The sequence below is a fragment of the Camarhynchus parvulus genome, chromosome 5 (genome assembly GCF_901933205.1).
Source record: "Camarhynchus parvulus chromosome 5, STF_HiC, whole genome shotgun sequence".
Classification (NCBI taxonomy): domain Eukaryota; kingdom Metazoa; phylum Chordata; class Aves; order Passeriformes; family Thraupidae; genus Camarhynchus; species Camarhynchus parvulus.
In genome coordinates this window covers 59,638,781-59,659,184 of record NC_044575.1, presented here as the reverse complement: position 1 = coordinate 59,659,184, position 20,404 = coordinate 59,638,781, and the positions used below count along the sequence as shown (strand labels likewise).

Genomic DNA, 20,404 nt, shown 5'->3' with positions numbered 1-20,404 from the left:
TGAGGATGCCAAGGCCAGCACTGCCCCGTGTCCCCAAGTGCCACATCCACACAGCTTTTAATTCCTCCAGGGATGGGGACTCCAGCACTGCCCCAGGCAGCTGTGCTGTGACTGAACAGCCCTTTTTGGCTAAAAATTTCTCCTGATATCCAGCCTAAACACCTCTTGGTGCATCTTGAGGCCGTTTCCTCTTGTTCCCTATGTGGGATGTCCACTGCACAGGAGGATTAGCCCAGTGAGCCTGAGCTCATTAGCCCTGATTTTAATTAGCTCCCAGGTGGTCAGCCTGAGTGTCCCTGCCATGACCCACTGGAGTGACAGTCCTGAGGCACAGGACAAGCCTGGATTTGTCCCATGGGTGCCCTTTGCCTGTTCCACCCAGCCCTTGTGCCTTCCCCTCCAGCCTGGGAGCGCCGGCACTGCCCGGAGGCTCTGCTGGCTCCTCACAGGGACAAAGCATCTGCACACAAAAGTCAGAGAGAACCAGGGGTTTAAATTTAACCCTAAAATGTGAATTTGGGGCTTTTTCCAGTGTCAGAAGCCAAGACATCTATAGCTGTCCTAGATAGCTCAAGCCCCTTGCAAGGGGCTCAGAGACCTTGGCACAGAGCCCAAGATGCCTGCAACTTTGATTTTGACCCATAGAGCAAATTACCACCTTTACATGAAAAATTACAAGTCAAAATAGTTTAAGTAGAATAATAGTTAGTTTTAATGGTTAGCCACAAAGTGAAAAATAGATTTTTGAAGTTTTTAGAATAGAAGCTCAAAGTCCCAAAATAGAAGAATTTAAGCGTACCCTGTCCTTCTTACTTCTTCCTAGCCTCCATCTTCTAAGTGATCCTAGCACTTTTAGATTGGTTTAAGGTAAAACTCACTGTCTAACATAGGTGATAGGTATTGGGAAGTTATTATAAATAATGTACACGTAGTTTTTAGTATAAAAAGACAACACCACCCCAAGGGTGGTCAGAGTGCCTCAACCTGACCTGCCAGACAGATCTCTGCAAGGCAAAGAAAGAATGTTATAGATAAGAAATAATAAACAAAATTGAGAAAAAGAACAGAAGAATCCTAACTCCTTCTTCGGCTGCCAAGCTGAGAAAAGAGACTTGTACATATCTCGAAGTCATTCTGACCAGCAAAAATCCCAATATTCCAGTGGCTTTTTCCTTTTTCTATTTGGCTTTTCCAAGGCAGAGGGTTGAGCCCCAGAAGTGCCAGAGCCTGTTCCTTTCCCTTGGAGGCTTTGCTTTATTTAAAGATGTTTCCAATTAAACTTACAACCAGTTTTGAACACGCAAAGGAGAAGCAGCTCGTTAAGCACGGCTTGCCCAGGCCTGTCCTTCCCATCTTCCTCTCAAGCCCAGGGCTCCCAGCACAGCACCAGAACCATTCCCTGCACGTGGAGCAGCACCAGGAGCCAGCAGCTCCATGGGTTCTGAGCTGTCACTTCCAACGTGGAGAGCCACCAAGGAGGGACCTGTGTGCCCTACAGAGGCCTTGGGCACTGCCAGGGATCCAGGGGCAGCCAGAGATCCTCTGGGCACCTCTGCCAGCCCCTTCCCCAGCCAGGAATTCCCAATTCCCAATCTCCCATCCATCCCTGCCCTCTGGCACTGGGAGCCATTCCCTGTCTCCAGTCCCTCCATCCCTTGTCCCCAGTCCCTCTCTGTCACTGTCACATTTCCAAAAAAATCCCTTCGCCAGGATTTCTTCTCCAGCGAAGAGAGAAGCCTCAGAGAAAAATGAAAACAATAATTATCTGATTGTTTCTCCTGTGTTTTGCTGCTTTGGAATGTGGCTTGGAGACTGTTTATCCAACAGTTGGATGTTTGATTGGTTTCATGTGAATTGTTTTGACTTAATGACCAATCACAGCCCAGCTGTGTCGGGATGCTGAGGGGGGGTCAGTCACCAGTTTTTAATTAGTATCTTATTAATCCTTCTGATGTATCCTTTCTCTGTTCTTTAGTACAGCTTAGTATAGCATAATATGATATGATATGATATGATATGATATGATATGATATGATATGATATGATATGATATAATATAATATAATATAATATAATATAATATAATATAATATAATATAATATAATAATATAACATAATATAACATAATATAACATAATATGATATAACATAACATAACATAACATAAAACATAACATAACATAACATAACATAATATAATATAATATAATATTATCATAAAATAATAAATTAGCCTTCTAAGAACATGGAGTCAGATTCTCAATTCCTCCTTCACCTTGGGGACCCTGAAAACACCACACCTCTCCAGCTCTCCTGGAGCCCCTTTAGGCTCTCTGAGCTCTCCCTGGAGCCTTCTCCTCTCCAGATGAACATTCCCAGCTCTCCCAGCCTTGGATTACCTCCATTTCCCCTCCAGGACCAGCGATGTCTTATATATTTAACTCCAGACTATAATATCTGGGAACACAGGCATCCAAAATCATCCTCTCTACATCACCCCTGCCTCAGAATAAACACCTATTTTTTGCTGCAAGACTTTGCAGCCACCAAGACCACCTGCTTTTAAAATATTCTCCCGCAGGAAGAGCTCGGCTGATGGATTTGTGCACATGCAAAGTGGTGAAGGCAGCGAGCTGTTACATAAAGTGTTACATAAATTACCTCCCAACCCCACAGAAACGTTCAGAATTCAACTCCACCAACCTCATGCTTGAAGGAATCAATCACTTCAAGTCACCACAGATATTTCTGACAGCCAGGAGAAATGCAGGAAGCAGAATCAGGCCTTAAATCCCACCCTGGATGCCCAATTGTGACATTTGTGGCATTATTTGTACTCCGAGATCTCCTGGCTCCTTCAAACGGGAACTGCAAATCAACCTGGAGACCCCAAACCCAGTAATCTGCTTAAATCAAATGGCTGCAATAAAATAATAATTACTGATTTCATCAATGTTTCACCAAGGTTAAAAGCTTTTCCCAGGGATGGAGATTAGGCACAAAACCCTGCTCTGGATCCCTGTGAAGCACATTTAGGAACTGGCCATGTTTTATAGTGGAGCTGGAATCAGGCTAAACCAGCACAGCCCTCCTGAACTCCACATGCAGCACGAGCCATCACCAGGTGATGGTGTTGGCCCCATAAGCTTTGTTATATTTAATTTAAAAAAATAAATATAATAATTAAAAAATTAAAAACATAAAAGTAAAAAATATAAATAATATAATAATTACACAATGATTACTGTATAATAATTTTATGCAAGATATAATATATTCTATAATTATCATATAACATGAAATGTATATTATAATATAATATTATACATTACTATATATTTATATTAATGTTATATTATATAAGTTATAGTATATATAATATAACATGCTATGTAATATTATATATTGTAAAATATTGATTATTCTGTAATTATAACATATAATGTATAATATACTAGAATATAATTATTAATTATATTCTCATATAATATTACATATTTATATTATATGCTATACTATTATATATTATAAATATTGAATATATAATATATTAGATATAATTAATTATAATAATTTAATAAAGTAATATATTTAATTTAAAATAGCTGTATTTTGGGGCATGTACAAGGAAAGTGGATTTTTCCTGGGTTCAGGAGCCCTGCTGGGATGTGACCCTTTCAGGAAGGGCTGCATAAATACAAATCCCACTGCACAAACACAAACCCCACTGGCTGGTTTAAGTTACACTTATTTTCTTGTTTGTGACACATTCACTGGGAGGGAACGGAGCCATGACCTACCTGATGTTAACTCTGAATAAATCCCAGACTGGTTTGGGTTGGAGGGGGCTTTGAAACTCATCTCATCCCACCCTGCCATGTGCAGGGACACCTCCCACCACCCCAGTTGCTCCAAGCCCTGTCCAACGTGGCCTTGGACACTTCCAGGGATGGGGCAGCCTCACCACCCTCACAATAAATAATTTTGTCCTTAAATTAAGTTGAATTAACCCTCTTTTAGTTTAAAGCCATCACAACAGGGCCTGTCACAAAGTCTGTCCCTCCCTCCCGGGGTCATTGTCAGGCTGGTGAAACCCAAAGCTCTGGGACCTGCTGTGATCCATGAGAATTCCACAATTCCAGCCTTGCTGACGCCAAATCCGTGGCATATGGCAAGAAAAGTTTTTATCCACCACACACAGCCCTGCCATCAATTATTCCTCCTTGCCTCTCCTTTGGATGCAGCAGGAGATGAACCCAGGTGCCAAATGCTGAGGGCACAAGGTCCCTGGGAGGCAATCTGTGCTAATTGCCACTAATGACCTTGTGCAGCACCACCCTCCTGTCACTGCCTCTGCCAGGCCCAGACCATCCCAGGAATTGCAGCAGCTCCATAATGTTACAGACATATTTTATGAAAAATCTTTTGGACAAGATTTTTTTTCTCCTGAGAAGCTGAGAAGCCTCAGAGAAAAAGAAAAACAATAATGTTACAGACATATTTTATGAAAAATCATTTTGACAAGATTTTTTTTTCTCCTGAGAAGCCTCAGAGGAAAAGAAAAACAATAATTATCTGCTGCTGTAGAATGCAACAGGTGCATCTTTGATTGGTCCATGTGAGTTGTTTTTAATTAATGGCCAATCACAGGTCCAGCTGTGTTGAAACTCTGGTCAGTCACAAGATTTTATCATCATTCCATTCCCTTCCTTTTGATGAAATCCTTTCTTCTATTCTTTAGTATAGTTTTGATATATAATTTTCTTTTAATATAATATATCTCATAAAATAATAAATCAGCCTTCTGAAACATGGAGTCAAGATTGTGGTGGTGCAAACACCACCACACCATAAGAGCATCCCAGTTTTCCCCCTCAGCTGCAGAACCATCCCACAATGGCAGGAGGTGTTCCCCAGCTCAGAGCTCATGTTTGAGGCCACCCTTCACTAGACCAGGCTGCTCCAAGCCCAGTTCAGCCCAGTTTGGAACAAACTGAGCAGAATCTCTGCCCCTGAAGCCTCTCCAGGTGCTGGAGCCCTGCAAGGTGGGGATATAGAATGGGGTGGGATCCCATTTCCTTTGCCCTTTCCTTCTCCCACCTTTCCACCTTACAGTTCCTTCGGGCTTCCTATCACGATGAGACATCCCAGAGGATCCCAGAATCCCTGAGGCTGGAGATCTCCCAGCCCATGGAGTCCCAGCTGTGCCTGATCCCCACCTTGTCCCCAGCCCAGAGCTCTGAGTGCCACCTCCAGGAATTCCTTGGGCACCACCAGGGATGGGCACTCCAAACCTCCTTCCAATACCTGACCACTCTGTCCATGAAGAAATTTCCCCAAATATCCAATTTAAACCTGCCCTGGCCCAGCCTGGGGCCGTTCCCTCTGCTCCTGTCCCTGTTCCCTGGAGCAGAGCCCGACCCCCCGGCTGTGCCCTCCTGGCAGGAGCTGTGCAGAGCCACAAGGGCCCCTGAGCCTCCTCTGCTCCTCTGGCACCTTCCTAGCACTCCCAGCTCATGCAGGAATCCCATCCCAGGCCAACCAGCCACCATCAAACAGCACAGCATGGCAACAGCAGCCAGAAACCTCCTGCAACAGGCAGTGCTCAGCTGGCAGCTTGGCAGAGACGTGGGCAAAGCACCTGCCAGCCAGGCATGGAGCCAAGATCCTCCCTGGAGCTGCCTGTGGCCTGTCCTTGTCCATCTGACAGCCTGGCACCATGGCAGGAGATCAGTGCAGAGCCCAAGACACAGATGGATGGAGGGATGGATCATCTGGCCACAGCTCCAGGAGCACAGCAAGGCTCACAGCGCCAAGCCCAGCAGATGTGACCTCCCTGCCCCTCCATCTGGGCTGTCCATCCTCCCTGCCCCTCCATCCCTCCATCTGTCCTTAGGGCAGGGGGAAGGTGCAGCATCCACTGCCAGAGGGCCGCATTTAAAACGATGTCCTGGATTGCCAAGCAAATTGTTTTCTATTTGCCATCTGTATGGCAGTTGTCCTCTGTTCAGTGGGCAGTTTTCCTTATCTCTTCCACAACTGGGCAGACACCTGCTGATAACAGCCATGGAATGTCCCTGCATGGCTGATAAGAGCTACAGCATCCCACTGGGAGATGTGAGCCCAGAAGGGAGGAGCCAAGCATTCCTGCCTGGATATAATCTGGAGATTCTGGAACACCAGCACGGCTTCTCCACGGGATTCCCCAGACGATTTCCCTCTTCCCCTGGATCTCCAGAGGCAGAGACTGCACCTTTCTCCAGGATCCCTGCTCCAGCAGAACCACCCCTGACACTGCAGGAGGGCTGAGCCACAATTCCAATGGCACTGCTGCCAGCACCCTGACCCACAGGGTGTCAGGTTGGGTTCTGACCCTGTCAGTGCTGGTTTAGTTTACTGCATTGTTAATTTTATCTTTTTATTTTCTTCCCTATTAAAGAACTGTTATTTCCTGCTCCCATATTTTTTGCCTGAGAGCCCCTTAATTTAAAATTTATAGCAATTCAGAGGGAGGGGTTTTACATTTTCTATTTTAGGGAAGGCTCCTGCCTTCCTTAGCAGAGACCTGGTTTTCCAAACCAAGACAAATGAAAGAAAAAAAAAATTCATATATTCACGAATTTTTAACTGCTGTGCTCCGTGGGAGGTGAGAAATCATCTCAGAGGTGAGAAACTGTGTCTAAGCTCTCTGATTCACCAAGGTGTGGGCTGCTGGCAGCACAGACCTCAGCAAATGCCCTCTGAGGTCCTCATTTCCTGGGAACAGAACGTCAGGATGGGAGAGGTGTTGGTGCAGGATGGAGGCAGCACAGGCTCAGCCACGCCTGGGCTGTGTGGGTTTGGTGTGACAGCGTGACAGGAGCCACCACTGGGGTGTTTTCTGGGGTTTCTGTCGTTGGAAGATGAATCTGACTTCATGTTCTTAGAAGGATTATATTATATTATATTATATTATATTATATTATATTATATTATATTATATTATATTATATTATATTATATTATATTATATTATATTATATTATATTATATTATATTATATTATATTATATTATATTATATTATATTATATTAACTATACTAAAATAGAGAAGATACAGATAGAAGGCCACAAAATAGTAATGAAACTCATGACTCCTTCTCGAGTCCTGACACAGCTGGACTGTGATTGGTCATTAAGTTAAAACAATTTACATGAAAGTAATGGAACGATGACCAGTTGGTAAACAATGCCCAAATTACATTCCAAAACAACAAAACAGAAAAAACCCAAATCTTGTTTTCATTTTTCTCTAAAGCTTCTCAGTTTCCCAAGGAAAAAAACCCTAGTGAAGAGATTTTTCAAAAAATATGACAGCAACACAGCACTGCTGCTCCTCTGAGGGAACAGCCCCACAAAGAGCAGAAATGGCACAAGAAAGAGGGAGCTGGCTGAGCTACAAAGGAGCAGCAGGGAAGGGACGTGGGGACAATCAGAGGCGCTGTCACGGCTCCCTCACACAGCAGGGCTGAGCTGCAGAGCGTTTGCTGTGGAGGCTGCAGCTTGTTCTACACCTCTGCCTTCTGCACAGCGAGCTCACAGACTAAAGTTAAACACACAGCACACTTCATCTGTGCTGATGCCTCAGGTTCAGCTTTTCTATATTTCACATTCTGTGCTGCTTTAGTGTGTGGGGCTGAGCTTCACATCATGGGATGGTGAGCTCTGTGCACAGAGCAGGGAGACAAAACAATTCCTGCTCCAGCTGGGCACCAAGGACAAATGACCCAAATCTCAGCCCAAGAGCACAAACACCGTGGGCTGGAGAGAGAAAAACAAGCAGGGTGGGACTGCCTGGGCTAAAGCTGGAATGGGACAATGAACTGCAAGATGCAAATGGAGCAGAACTGATCCCAGGGACAGACCCCATGCCCGGCCGTGCATTTTGGGGCCATTTTGGTTCATCTTGGGTGCAGCCCTGGCTGGGCTCTTGTGCTGCCCAAGGTGGATCCATGGAGGAGATGTTTGAATAAATCCCTGCTTTATTCTGGAACTCCATCCAGCCTCTGCTCTAGGGCAGCCTGCACAAGGCATCAATGTGAGCAAGCCAGAGACTAAACAAGTCAAACCAGCACACCTCATCTAAATCCCAAATTGATTTCCACCCCAAGGTAATTTCTAACCCCATGTCTCCTTCCCTCCTTTTCTAGAAAATGAGTAAATTCTTTTACTTAGTACAAATCCCTATGGTAACATTGTACCCTGCCAAAGAATGAGCGCTGTGCCACCCAGGGAACGGTGGCATTTGTCACCGAGCCAAGGGACAGCACCAGCCTCACCCAGCACCTCGTTAATCCAGCCCTGTTTGCACATCAAGGGCTCTCCCAATTTATCATCTCAGATGTCCCAAGATGAGAAATCATTTCAGTCATGCCCTCAAATCTCTGTGACTTCAATCCTTGTCTGAGCAAGGCTGGAAGTGCTTTCCCAGGGAGGGAGGGAGGCTGATGCTCCCGTTGTGTCCTTGATGGGATCCCACCCAGCTCTCACAATTTTGGAAATTCCCACTTCATCTCCACATGTTCTGTTATGAATTCCCACCATAACTGCTGCTGGGCTGGAAGAAGGGCGCTGGTGCTAAACACACATTTCCTGGGAGAGGACACACAGGGGCTTTGTGCAATTATTTTCCCAGGAGGACGAAGCAAATCCTTGGCAGGGAAGACTGATCTCCAGCCCAGCCCTTCCCTTTCCAGCATCCTCAGGGAAATGCTGCCCCAATTCCCTGCCAGTCCTCCCCTGCTCCAGCCTGGATCCCTGGGTGATGTGGGTGAAACAGCCCTGCCAGGGAGGGAACAGAGGGAACTCTGCCCCCAAAGCAGAGTCTGTGTCTGGAAATCAATAAATGTGCCTTGTTAGGAAAAATCCATTTCAAAGCTTGACACAACCCCCCCCTCTGCCAGCTTTACATGCCCTGACAGAGAGACCAAGGCACAGAATCACAGAATTCTGCTTTGAAAGGAGGATCAAATGCAGACCTCTGAGTTTGCCTCTGCAGGCAGAAAGGTCCTTCCCAAGCAGGAATCCCACAGGCACAGCAGAGACACTGGGAATCACAGAGTCCAGACTGTTTGGGTTGGAAGGGACCTCAAATCCCATCTTGTTCCACCTCCTGCCATGGGCAAGGGCAGGGACACCTTCCCCTAGAGCAGGATGCTCCAAGCCCTGTCCAGCCTGGCCTGGAGCAGTTGCAGGGAAAGGAAACAGGGAGAAGGAAAATGGTGAAGTTAACAGAACCAGTGAATTAATACGTCTTGACTGGAGGGACACTGGTTATCTGGGAAAAGAGAGGGATTTCACCAGAGAAAACCCCAAGAGTTGCAGGTGGAAAGCAGCTCCACAGCACAGGCTGTCAGGAATGATGCCATGGAAGCAGCACTGAGCTGAAGGCAAGGCCATAACCCATCATTAATTCACACACAAAACCCCCAATCCTGCCAAAGGGAACTGCATCAAGAAGGGAACTGAACTGACCATGCAAATCCAGAGAGGCCAGGAGCAAGGGAAAAATGACAGAATTTAATACAAATTAAATTTGTACATTTGGAGACCAAAAAGAAAAAAGAAAAGGATCACTGGTTGAAAGATATTTTACATTTTTGGGGCTGGTGCAAATAATTTAATTGATATTTCCCACCTATTTTGGCTTTACACCAAGCCAGAAGCAGCAGCCCCAGTGTGGGCAGCCAGGCTGGCATCTCCACAGCAGATCTCCTGGGATTTTCAGGAGGCATTGGAAGTCACAAATGTGATCTTCCACTCCAGTGGCTGCTGCAGCTGCTTCCATGGATCTGTGCTCCTTTCCTCCATCCCACAGCTGCAGATCCAACCCACTCCCCTTGGGAATGGCAACTGTGGCTCCAGCCTTTCAGGCAGCATCCGTGCATGCCTTATTCACATCCAATTCCCAGCTTTTTTTTCCCTTAAACCCATCAATTCCTATAAGGGTAGTAAAGGGGAAAGGGTAATTAACACTGATGGGAAATCCCTCAACTGCCAGATCCCTCCCAGGGCAATTTCTGCTGCTACAGAACTGAGCAGGCTCCTATTAACAGCCCTCTATTTCTGTGACATGGGGAATTTAATGGCTAATTAAATACAAAAACGTGGCCCTGACCTCAATCCATGCTGTGCATATGGTGTTTTGAGGTTGGCATCACCCTCACAGTCACCCCTCTGCTGCTCAAGAAAATTTCAAACTCAACTTGGGTCTTGTTCTCTCCACCCAGCAATTCTGCCCAGATCAGAGCCTCTGCTGAACTTTTCCAGCCAGCTCCAGGTCAGGCTGTCCCCAAAACCGAATCCAATTCTGAAGGCAAAATATGAGCTGGTTCAGGCTGCAAACAAAATTTTCTTTTCAGCAGAGGCAAGGTGAATTCTCTGACCTGCTGTTCTCAGCTCTGCTCTCCTTCCTGCATCCATCAGGGAGGTGCCACTGGAATGGCTGAGAGCTGGGCTTCATTTCTATTTATTCGTCTCCCTGTTGAAGAGTTTAGTACATTTCCCATTTATGACCCTCAGTGGTGCTCCCAGACCCCAAACCATCCCTGCTCTTCCCAGCCACAACTGGATTTGAGAAACTCACCCTGAGAGCTTTTACTCCTCACAGTAATTCCATCTCTGCCTCTCCTTCCAGGACATTACCTGAGCCAGGGTCACCAGAGATTTACACCCCCAGCTCTCTGTGCCTCATGTGCCTGCTCTAAATAGAAATTTATCCAATTCATCCCAGCAGGACGAGCTGAACGAACAGGGAATGAACTGGCTTATTTATAAGCCAATTTACCAGGTAAAATGCCTCGTCCCAAGAACAAACCAAACAAAGACCAAGGCTGACAAAAGAGCAGCTTTGAGAGTTGTTATGTTTCAGGCACATTTTTCTTTAATTACTCTTTCATACAGCTGGGAGGAGCAATGCAATTTGAAGGCACTCTGAATTAAATGGATTTGTGTGAGCAACACGAGTGAATCAAAGGGTGCTGGAAGTCCCTTCCAAGTCCAGGGGAGGGAAATATCTCCCAGTGCTATGTGCTGGATTGCTAGAAAGTGCACAGCAGGACTCCAAAAAGGAATTTGTGGTCACAGGGGAAAAGGGCTGTGGCAAGAAGTAAAACCAGGAAAGATTTAGATGGGATATTGGGAAGGAATTCTTAGCTGGGAGGGTGAGGAAGCCCAGAGGGTGCCCCTGGATCCCTGGAAATGTCCCAGGCCAGGCTGGACAGGGCTTGGAACAACCTGGGACAGTGGAAGGTGTCCCTGCCCATGGCAGAGTTTGGGATGGGATGATCCTGAAGGTCCCTTCCAACCCAACCCAACCCATTCTGGGGTTCTGTGACACCCAAAGCAAAGTTTTCCCTTTAAAAGCCAAAACTTCTGGGTGCTGGGTTATCTAGAGGAGCAGGAATCAGCAATACAGAGCAGCCCCAAAGCCTCTTGAGAACATTTTCCCAACAAAGATCCCCCCCTGCAGCAATGTCAGCTCCTGGAAAGCATCCTGTGAAACCTGGCTAATGAACAGCAAAGCCTTTCCACACTCTCGGGTAATTTATTTAACACCAGGCACAGTGTTTGCTCTGCTTCCTCATTCTCCTGTTTTTCCAGGCTAGGGATGTGGTAGTGGGAAATGAATTTGTAGAGAATTCTTAAAGCTTGACAGAAGGCTCACATAGTATGCAATGGTATACAGACTTGTTCTTGTTTAGCTGCTTTTTGGTAAAAGTATATATATATATACATATATATATAAAATATATTTTAATGCTCAAGTAATGTAAGCCAAGAAACATAATGTATTGTAATTAAAAAAGAGCTTCTAATTATAATGGTGTCCATTATAACATCTGTATTGCCTCACCCTTCACATGAGGCTGAAAATGGAATAAAAGTTTTTAAAGCACCTCTCAGTTACCCCATCTCTGAGTCAATAAAAACGTTCACAGGGGAATCTCTGGGTATGGATACTGCAGAAATTTCCTGGAAAGAGAGACAAGAATCTGTCCCTGGGTTAATCTCCCCCATCTCAGCTGAGGAGCTCCTGACTTGCAGCACAGAAAATGCAGCAAAACCCAGCCAGAGGGGTCCTTCATTCATCAATTGGCCAAGAGAAGAAAAGAGATGGGAGAGAATGGACAAGGTTTGATATTTACAAATGAGGATGGATCCTGCCAGAGCTCAATCTGCTCGTGGAAGTGTTTCAGAGCCTGTGGAGAGCCTGAGGCAGATGGTGGAACAGAGCACTGCTCTGTCAGATCTGTGTATTTTTGGACACAGAATCATGGAGTGGCTTGGGCTGGAAGGAAACTCAAAGCTCATCCCATCCCAACCCTGCCATATCAGGGACACCTTCCACCATCCCAGGCTGCTCCAAGCCCTGTCCAGCCTGGCCTTGGGCACTGCCAGGGATCCAGGGGCAGCCACAGCTGCTCTGTGCCAGGGCCTCCCCACCGTCCCAGGGAAAAAATTGTTTCTCATATTCTAATCTAACCTTCCCACTGGAAGGGAATAAAAGCTGCAGTGATTTCCACTCACTCTGAGATGACCCTGGGCCCATTTCCATCTGCAGATAACCCAGAGGTCACCTCCTGCCCCCTGGGCTCCACAAACCCCTGGAGAACATGCTGTACCACGCCACCTTTGATTTACAGGAGATCTGGGGCTGCTGCTTACTCCATCAACTGCAAGGAGTGCAAAGCAAAGAGCCACCTGACAGAAAGCTTTTATCCAAACAAATGAACAGGATCAGCAGCAGCACCTCTGGATGCTGGGCAGGCACAGGCTGGTGGAAATCACAGCATCATTCAGGCTGGGCAAGACTTTTAAATCATTAACTCCCCATGTCCCCATGTGTCACACCCACACAGCTTTTAAATCCTTCCAGGGATGGGGACTCCAGCACTCCCTTGGGAAGCTTTTTCCAATGCCTAACCACCCTTTCCATGAAGAAATTTTCCCAAATATCCAACCTGAACCTGCCCTGGAGCAGCCTGAGATGGTTTCCTGTGGAATTTGCAGGCAACCCCGAAAAGGGAGGAGATGAGAATCTTGACTCCATGTTTCAGAAGGCTAATTTATTATTTTATTATATATACTATAATTAAAAGAAAATTATATATTAAAACTATACTAAAGAACAGAGAAAGGAGACATCAGAAGGCTAGCAAAAAAAAAGAATGAATAATAAAATCTTGTGATTGCTCACAGCCTCAACACAAGTGGCTGTCATTGGTCATCAAGTAAAAACAATTCACATGCTGGGTAAACAATTCTCCAAATCACATTCCAAAGCAGCAAAACATGGGAAAACTGAAGCTTCCCAGCTTCTCAGGAGAAAAGATGCTAGCAAAAGGCTTTTTCAGAAAATGTCTATGACAGTTTCCCTTTGTCCTGTCCCCTCCTGGCAGGAGCTGTGCAGAGCCACAAGGGCCCCCTGAGCCTCCTTTGCTCCAGGCTGAGCCCCTTTCCAGCTCCCTCAGGGATTCTCCAGCCCCTTCCCAGCTCCTCAGGGATTCTCCAGACCCTTCCCAGCTCCCTCAGCCTCTGTTCATCCCATTTTTGCTCCAGATCCTGGCATTTCCTGGCTTTTTCTGACTTCAAAGCCTCTCAGGCAGTTTGCCACCCTTTGGAATTGGCCAGAGAGGGATGGAGGAGGTGGGAAGGGCATTTGGAGGATGGATCCTGCTGCTGCAGATGGAAAAAGGGTGGTGGGATAGGAAGGCAACCACACCAAGGCTTGGGAAACATTAAGGATTCTCCCTGTTTCTCTTCAAACAGCAAATATTTTACTTTCCAAGTGCAAACAGATCTTGGTCATACAGCAACTCCCTGGATACTTCCCCAAGTGCTGTGGGAGAAGGAATTGCCATGGACACCAGAGCAGCACATTCCCAGTGCCCAAATCTCCCCTCCAAAGTTCCTCTGGCAGCCAACACCGAGCCCTGGCAAGGGAAAAAAGGAAAACTCCTCTCTGCTCATCCCTGCCCTGGCTCTGGTGGCCCCTGGGCACAAACGGAGGGGCCTTTGCAGTGTTTCTCACCTCTGATCCCTCCAGATGTCCAAACCAGCTGGAATTAAGTCCCAGTGTGGGATTTTTGGTTCTTAATAGGAATCACCTGCATCCCTCATTGCACCTGTGCTGGGGCAGGAGGAGCTGAGCCCAGGTGTCACCTGTGCCAATGAGGTGCCACCTGTGCCAATGAGGTGCCACCTGTGCCTGCTGAGCGTCACTGCTGATCCCACTCAGGGTGGGATGGAAATTCCCAGGGCTGAGCTCTGCTGCAATCTGCAGGGATTTGCAATCCAAGGACAGTTTGTGTCTTCAGCCTGGGCAGTTAAATCCCATGTAAAATTAAAATGGAGAGCTTTGTTTTCCTGCTGTATCTGCAGGGTCCCCCATGGCAGGGAGGAATGATGAATCTGACTCCTTGTTCTCAGAAGGCTAATTTATTATTTTATAATATTATATAATAAATTATATTATTATAATACTATAATATAAATAGAAATTATATTATTATAATACTATATTATAATTTCATAATACTATATTATATTAAAGAATACTATATTATACTATACTAAAGAATACAGAAAGGATATTTTTACTCAATGCTAAAAAGATAATAATGAAAACTCGTGACTCTTTCCAGAGCCCTGACACAGCTTGGCCCTGATTGGCCAAAGAGTGAAAACAACTCACAGCAGAATCCAATGGAACAATCACCTGTGGATAAACAATCTCCAAACACATTCCACATGAGCACAACACAGAGGAAGCAAATGAGATAAGAATTGTTTTCCTTTTCTCTGAGGCTCCTCAGCTTCCCAGGAGGAAAATCCTGAGTGAAGGGATTTTTCCAGAGAATGTGAATGCCACATTTTCCTTCCACTAAAGCCAAGATTTGTTTCTGCTTCTCTCCAAGAGGACCTGGACATGCTGCCTGAGCTCCTCAAGGAGAGAGTGGTCCCAAATCAGAATCTTGGAATCATTTAGGTTGGAAAATCCCTTTAAGACCACTGAGTCCAACCTTCCCCCAGCACTGCCAAGGCCACCACTGACCCGTGTCCCCAAGTGCCACATCCACAGGGATTTTTAACCCCTCCAGGGATGGGGACTCCACCTCACTCCTCACAGAACTTGTGCTCCAGAGCCTCCACCAGCTCTGCTGCCCTTCCCTGGATGTAGCAAACAAAAGGAATGTGGGTGAGAAGGGAGAGAAGATCCCAGGGATCCCAGCCCAAAACAGAGGGAAGCTTCTTCCTGCACTGCCCAAAACCAGCAGAAGGTCTTCACCATGGCACCCCTGACCTCACCAGGTTCTTTTTAGTGCATGGCAATTCCAGGCTCACCTTTGCTGCAGCTGGGGTATGGATGGCAAAGACAAAAAAAACCCAAAAAGCAGCCCCTGGCAGGTGTGTCCCACCCCCAATGATGTATCCAGCCTGTGCCACCCCCAGGCATTGTCCAGCCTGTGCCACCCCCAGGCATTGTCCAGCCATGAGGTGAGAGGTGCCAGGGACCCAAGAGCAGAGTCAGACACAAGAGTGATGGGCAACAACTCAGTATTTGAGAGCCAGGCAGGAATAACTGCTCTGCATCCCTGTCTCTCCATTTCCCAACCCAGAACACTTTCAGACCTGCTTAAAATCTGCTACCAGAACCTTTTTCTGGGAGACCTTTTTAACCTGCACCAGCAACAGTAAAATGATTTTAAGACCGAGTTGGATCAACTGGCTGGGATTTCAGGGCTGTGGGAGACAGTGATGATGCCTCAGGTTCGGCTTTTCTATTTTGCAGATTCTGTGCTGCTTTAGTGTGTGGGTCTGGGCTTCACATGAGGGGATGGTGAGCTCTGTGCACAGAGCAGGGAGACAAAACAATTCCTGCTCCAGCTGGGCACCAAGGACAAATGATCCAAATCTCAGCCCAAGAGCACAAACACCGTGGGCTGCAGAGAGAAAAACAAGCAGGGTGGGACTGCAGGGGCTAAAGCTGGAATGGGACAATGAACTGCAAGGTGCAAATGGAGCAGAACTGATCCCAGAGACAGACCCCGTGCCCGGCCGTGCATTTTGGGGCCATTTTGGTTCATCTTGGGTGCAGCCCTGGCTGGGCTCTTGTGCTGCCCAAGGTGGATCCATGGAGGAGATGTTTTGGATAAATCCCTGCTTTATTCTGGAACTCCATCCAGCCTCTGCTCTAGGGCAGCCTGCACAAGGCATCAGTGAGATCCCTCCCAGCCTGTTTGTATTTGTACACAAGCATCCATCCATCCATCCATCCATAAAAACACCATCCAGCTGCTGAGCCTGCACTCTGCACACATTTCCAGCAGAAGAGGGACTCAGATGTGTGAGGAATAAATGATTCAGCTCCATCTTGTGCTCCTGCTCCTGGCATGCCAAGCAGCATTCCAGCTCGTCAGGACAAAAACCCAGACAGCTGCAATATCTGTGCAAAACTGGGACAATTCAGATTAAAAACCCATTTCCCTCTGTGCTTCTCTGAATATTCACCCTGCTCCCAACAACTGAGAGGAAGAGTGGGACAGAGAGGATTTGCCACAATCTGTGTCCAGCTTAGAAAGCCCAGCTCCCTGAATGACAATTGATTGTGCCTCAGCAGAGATTATTTTCAATGATCATCCCAGAGAACCTCCAGGGAGGAAAGGGGAAATTGGGGCAGCTCCCAAAGAGGGCTGTGAAAAACCCTTTGGATTTGTTTCCAAGGGGAGCACGCTGCAATTAGCAGGGATTGATTGCCCTGGGTCTGGCAATCACCTCCTGGGGCATGAACAGTGCTGCTTTCAGGAACCACAGCTCATCCAGGCTCTGGGGACAATCCCAGCCCCCCTGGGCCAGAAGGGAAGAGCATCCCAAAGAACATTCACACCAAAAGGTGTTGGAATGGTGCAAAGGAATTCAGGAGCTCCCTGATGGGTGTAAATTGAAAAAATAGTTGATTTAGGTGGGATATTGGGAAGGAATTCTTGGCTGTGAGGGTGGTGAGGGGTTGGCACAGGGTGCCCAGAGCAGCTGTGGCTGCCCCTGGATCTCTGGCAGTGCCCAAGGCCAGGCTGGACAGAGCTTGGAGCAGCCTGGGACAGTGGGAAGTGTCCCTGCCCATGGCAGGGGGTGGAACAGGATGGGATTTAAGGTCCCTTCCAACCCAAACATTCCTCCAGCTCCTGTGAGCTGCAGGAATCATTACACTGCCCATCACAGAGAAAAGCTCAGGCAAAAAGGGACAGTCACCCCTTCAGCAAATCTGTCCCATTGCCAAAGGACTGCGCTCTCAAAAAATGACACCACCAGACACTTCTGCAAGAGCATTACCACTCCAATCCACAGGTGGTTTGGTTCCTAATGCCCAGTCCCAAACAGGATCAACCTTGGAAATCATGGGAATTGGCTCTGGTTTGTATGTGTGGTTTTTTTTTTTTTTTTTTTTTTTTGTGGTGTGTAACAAAAATTAAGGTAAATAAGCTTTCCCCCTGATTTTGTTAGATGGCATCTCAAGGAGCCATCTGAGCTCTGGCCCTGAAATCACTCCTTCAATTATTCCTGAACATCACATTTAACTCCACAGACTCTCCCCTCCCCTAACTTAACTCCATAGATGCTCCCCCTCCCCTAAAAAGCAAACTAACACCAGGTAATACCAGTGAAGAAGCCCTGCAGAAACACAGCTCTCTCAAGACAGATGAGGCTCCACAGTCCAAGATCATCATTTGAAATAATGTTACATTATCCTCATCTGTCAGCTACATAAATGAAACAGCACTTTGATAAAGCTCTCCCCTGGGAAAAGGGATTTGGAAGGAAAAGCTAAAGCTCATTTTATTCCAACCCCTCTGCCATGGGCAGACACCTCCCACCAGACCACACCAGGCTGCTCCAAGCCCTTTCCAACCTGGCTGAGCAGCAAAGCTCTCCAGGTGGAATTCCCTGTGTTCCAAACCCTGCCTGTTGCTTCTCATCCCCCTGCTCCACTCCACAAGATCCTGGCTCCATTCTCTTCCTCCCCGTGCTCCTGCCAGCAGCTCCCCTGTCACCTGTGCCACCCTGACCCTGGGCATCCCACACCAGTGCCAGCACTCTGGGATCAGGGATTGCACCCCATGCATGGGGACAAGGGCACCAAACTGCCCTGGCACATCTGCACAAGAGCTCTGAAAATCCAGAGAGGAGCTGCTCCTGCTGCCAGCAAAAGGGGTCAGGAAAACCCTCTTCCAAAGCACCATCAAACCTTCTCCCCACAGCATAAGGTGCTTACCCCCCTTTTTGTTTTGGGGCACTGTGACAGTGACAGCCTGTCCCTGCATGCACCCACTGACCCAATCCGGGGTGCAGAGCTCTGCATCCAGCCAGAGCATCCCGAAATATTCCTGGAAAGCAGCCCAGCCCAGCCCCTCCCACCGGGAGGTCACACCCTCCCAGCTCCTTGTCACAGGTCCCCCCCACCTGCTCCCATCTGCTGGAGCGGGGCCCAATTACGGCGATGTTCATCCAGGGAATGACGCCCATCCCTGCCCGCCCGGGTCCCGCTCACTTCTGCCCCAGTTCCCTCGGTCCCTGCCACGAGCAGGGAGGGAGGCAGAGGATGGGTGGAGCTGAGGATGATGATGGCCACATCCCTGCCCCAAGCTCCGGGACCCTCTCCTCCAGCACGGACGCGTGGGGAGCGAGTGCAGCTGATCGGTATTCAGGGACAGCTCCCGGCTGCCCGCTGCCACCCCTCCTCCTCCTCCTCCTCCTCCTCCTCCCGGTGACTCCGAGTGCGGCAGGAGGTGGCTCCCCGCGGCTCCCCGCTCCCACGGTGCATTTCACGCCTCCCTCCTCCTCCTCCTCCCCCAAACCATCGCTCCTGTTGCTTTCCCAGCCCTGCGGCGCAGATGTCCCCGAGCCACCCCCGGGGGACCCTGCCAGCTCCTTTGGGGCAGCTGGCACGGCCGGATTTGGGGACACGCTTCAGGGGAGCATCATCTGCACGGTGCCAGGGTCCCCGCGCCGAGGGGACAAGGACGGGAGAGGATGAGGATGGCTGAGGATGGGATGGAATGGCCGAGGATGAGATGACCGGGGATGAGGATGGGAATGGCCGAGGATGGGAATGGCCGGGAATGGTAATGGCCAAGGATGCTCCCACCCTGCCAGCCGGGGGAGATGGAACCTGTGGCGCAAGGCGACTCAGCTGGGACTGCAGGCACAAGCCGGGGCTCACCTTGTGCAGCTTCCACATGGCTCCCAGCGCCTTGACCTCGTGGCTGGAGTGCTTTCCCTCCTCCAGGCACTGGTAGCACACGGGGCTCTTGCACTGCACGCAGTACATGCTGTGGTTCTCCAGCTCGTGGTCGGTGCAGGTGGAGATCTTGCGGGGGCTGAGGCGGCGGCTGACGCGGCCCTGGGCCGGCGGCACCAGGCGGTGCTTGGCCAGCGGTCCCCGCGGCGGGTGGCACCGCAGGCGGCACGGGTCGCAGTAGAACACGTCGCACTGCTCGCACATCACGGCCGCCTCCTTGGGCGCCTTCTCGCAGAGCTGGCAGCGCAGGGCCGCCGCCCTGCCCTGCTGGTAGCGGTCGATGACGCCCTCGAGCAGGCGGTTGCGGGGGAAGCCCCGCAGCCCGCGCTCGTCCAGCACCAGGCTGCGGTGGCACTGCGGGCACGTCAGGCACGCGTTGCGCGGCGGCGGCGGCGGCGCCAGCGCGGCGGGAGGAGGCGGCGCGGTCGGCGGGAACACGCGGACCCCGTTCGGGGACTTCTGGCACGGCGTGGTGGGAGCGCTGGCGAAGCCCCCGTAGGAGCCGTAGCCGCTGTCCGCCTCGCTGTATAGGCTCATCTTGTCCAGGTCCAGGTAGTCATAGTCGGAGACGGCCGAGCCCGAGGCGCGGCGGCTCTGCGGAGACTCCGAGTCGGGCGTCTGCACCAGGATGTTGCGGGCGCACGCCTGGCACAGGTTGTGCGAGCAGGGCAGGATGATGGGCTCCCGGTAAAAGGAGCCGCACACCGGGCATTTCAGCTCCTCTTCCATCTCTTCCATAGGGGAGGGAAGGAGGAGGGCGGCGGCGCGGCTCCGGCGGCCGCGGCAGGAGCCCGAGGAGCGACCCGCACCGCACCGCGCCTCGGCGCCGACTGCCGCCCGCCCGCCGCCCGCCGCCGCGCGCGCCGCCGGGCCCCGCCCCCCGCCCTGCCATTGGTCCGCCCGCCGGCGCGGGGGTGCGCTGCGCGCTACGATTGGCTGATCTGCCTGTCCTTCACCCAGCGCGCCCGCCCCACGGCGCTGCTGCGGGGGCTGCGCTCGGGGCTGCGGCGCCGCTGCGGGGTCCGTGAGGGAGAGCGGCGGTCCCGGGCCTGCCGCTGCTCTGCCC

At 49.3% G+C, this 20,404-nt stretch overlaps 1 protein-coding gene across 4 annotated transcripts in view; it reads right to left on the bottom strand.

The window, feature by feature from the left end:
• TRIM9 (tripartite motif containing 9) overlaps positions 1–20,156 on the bottom strand; it is a 73,790-nt gene extending 53,634 nt beyond the window's left edge. For all 4 annotated transcript variants that reach the window (XM_030950434.1, XM_030950430.1, XM_030950432.1 and 1 more), the window contains exon 1: positions 19,261–20,156. In XM_030950434.1, the coding sequence (XP_030806294.1) occupies positions 19,261–20,076 (816 nt within the window). In that variant the 5' untranslated portion in view covers positions 20,077–20,156. The remainder of the gene's footprint in view (positions 1–19,260) is intronic.
• Between the last annotated feature and the right edge of the window lie 248 nt (positions 20,157–20,404).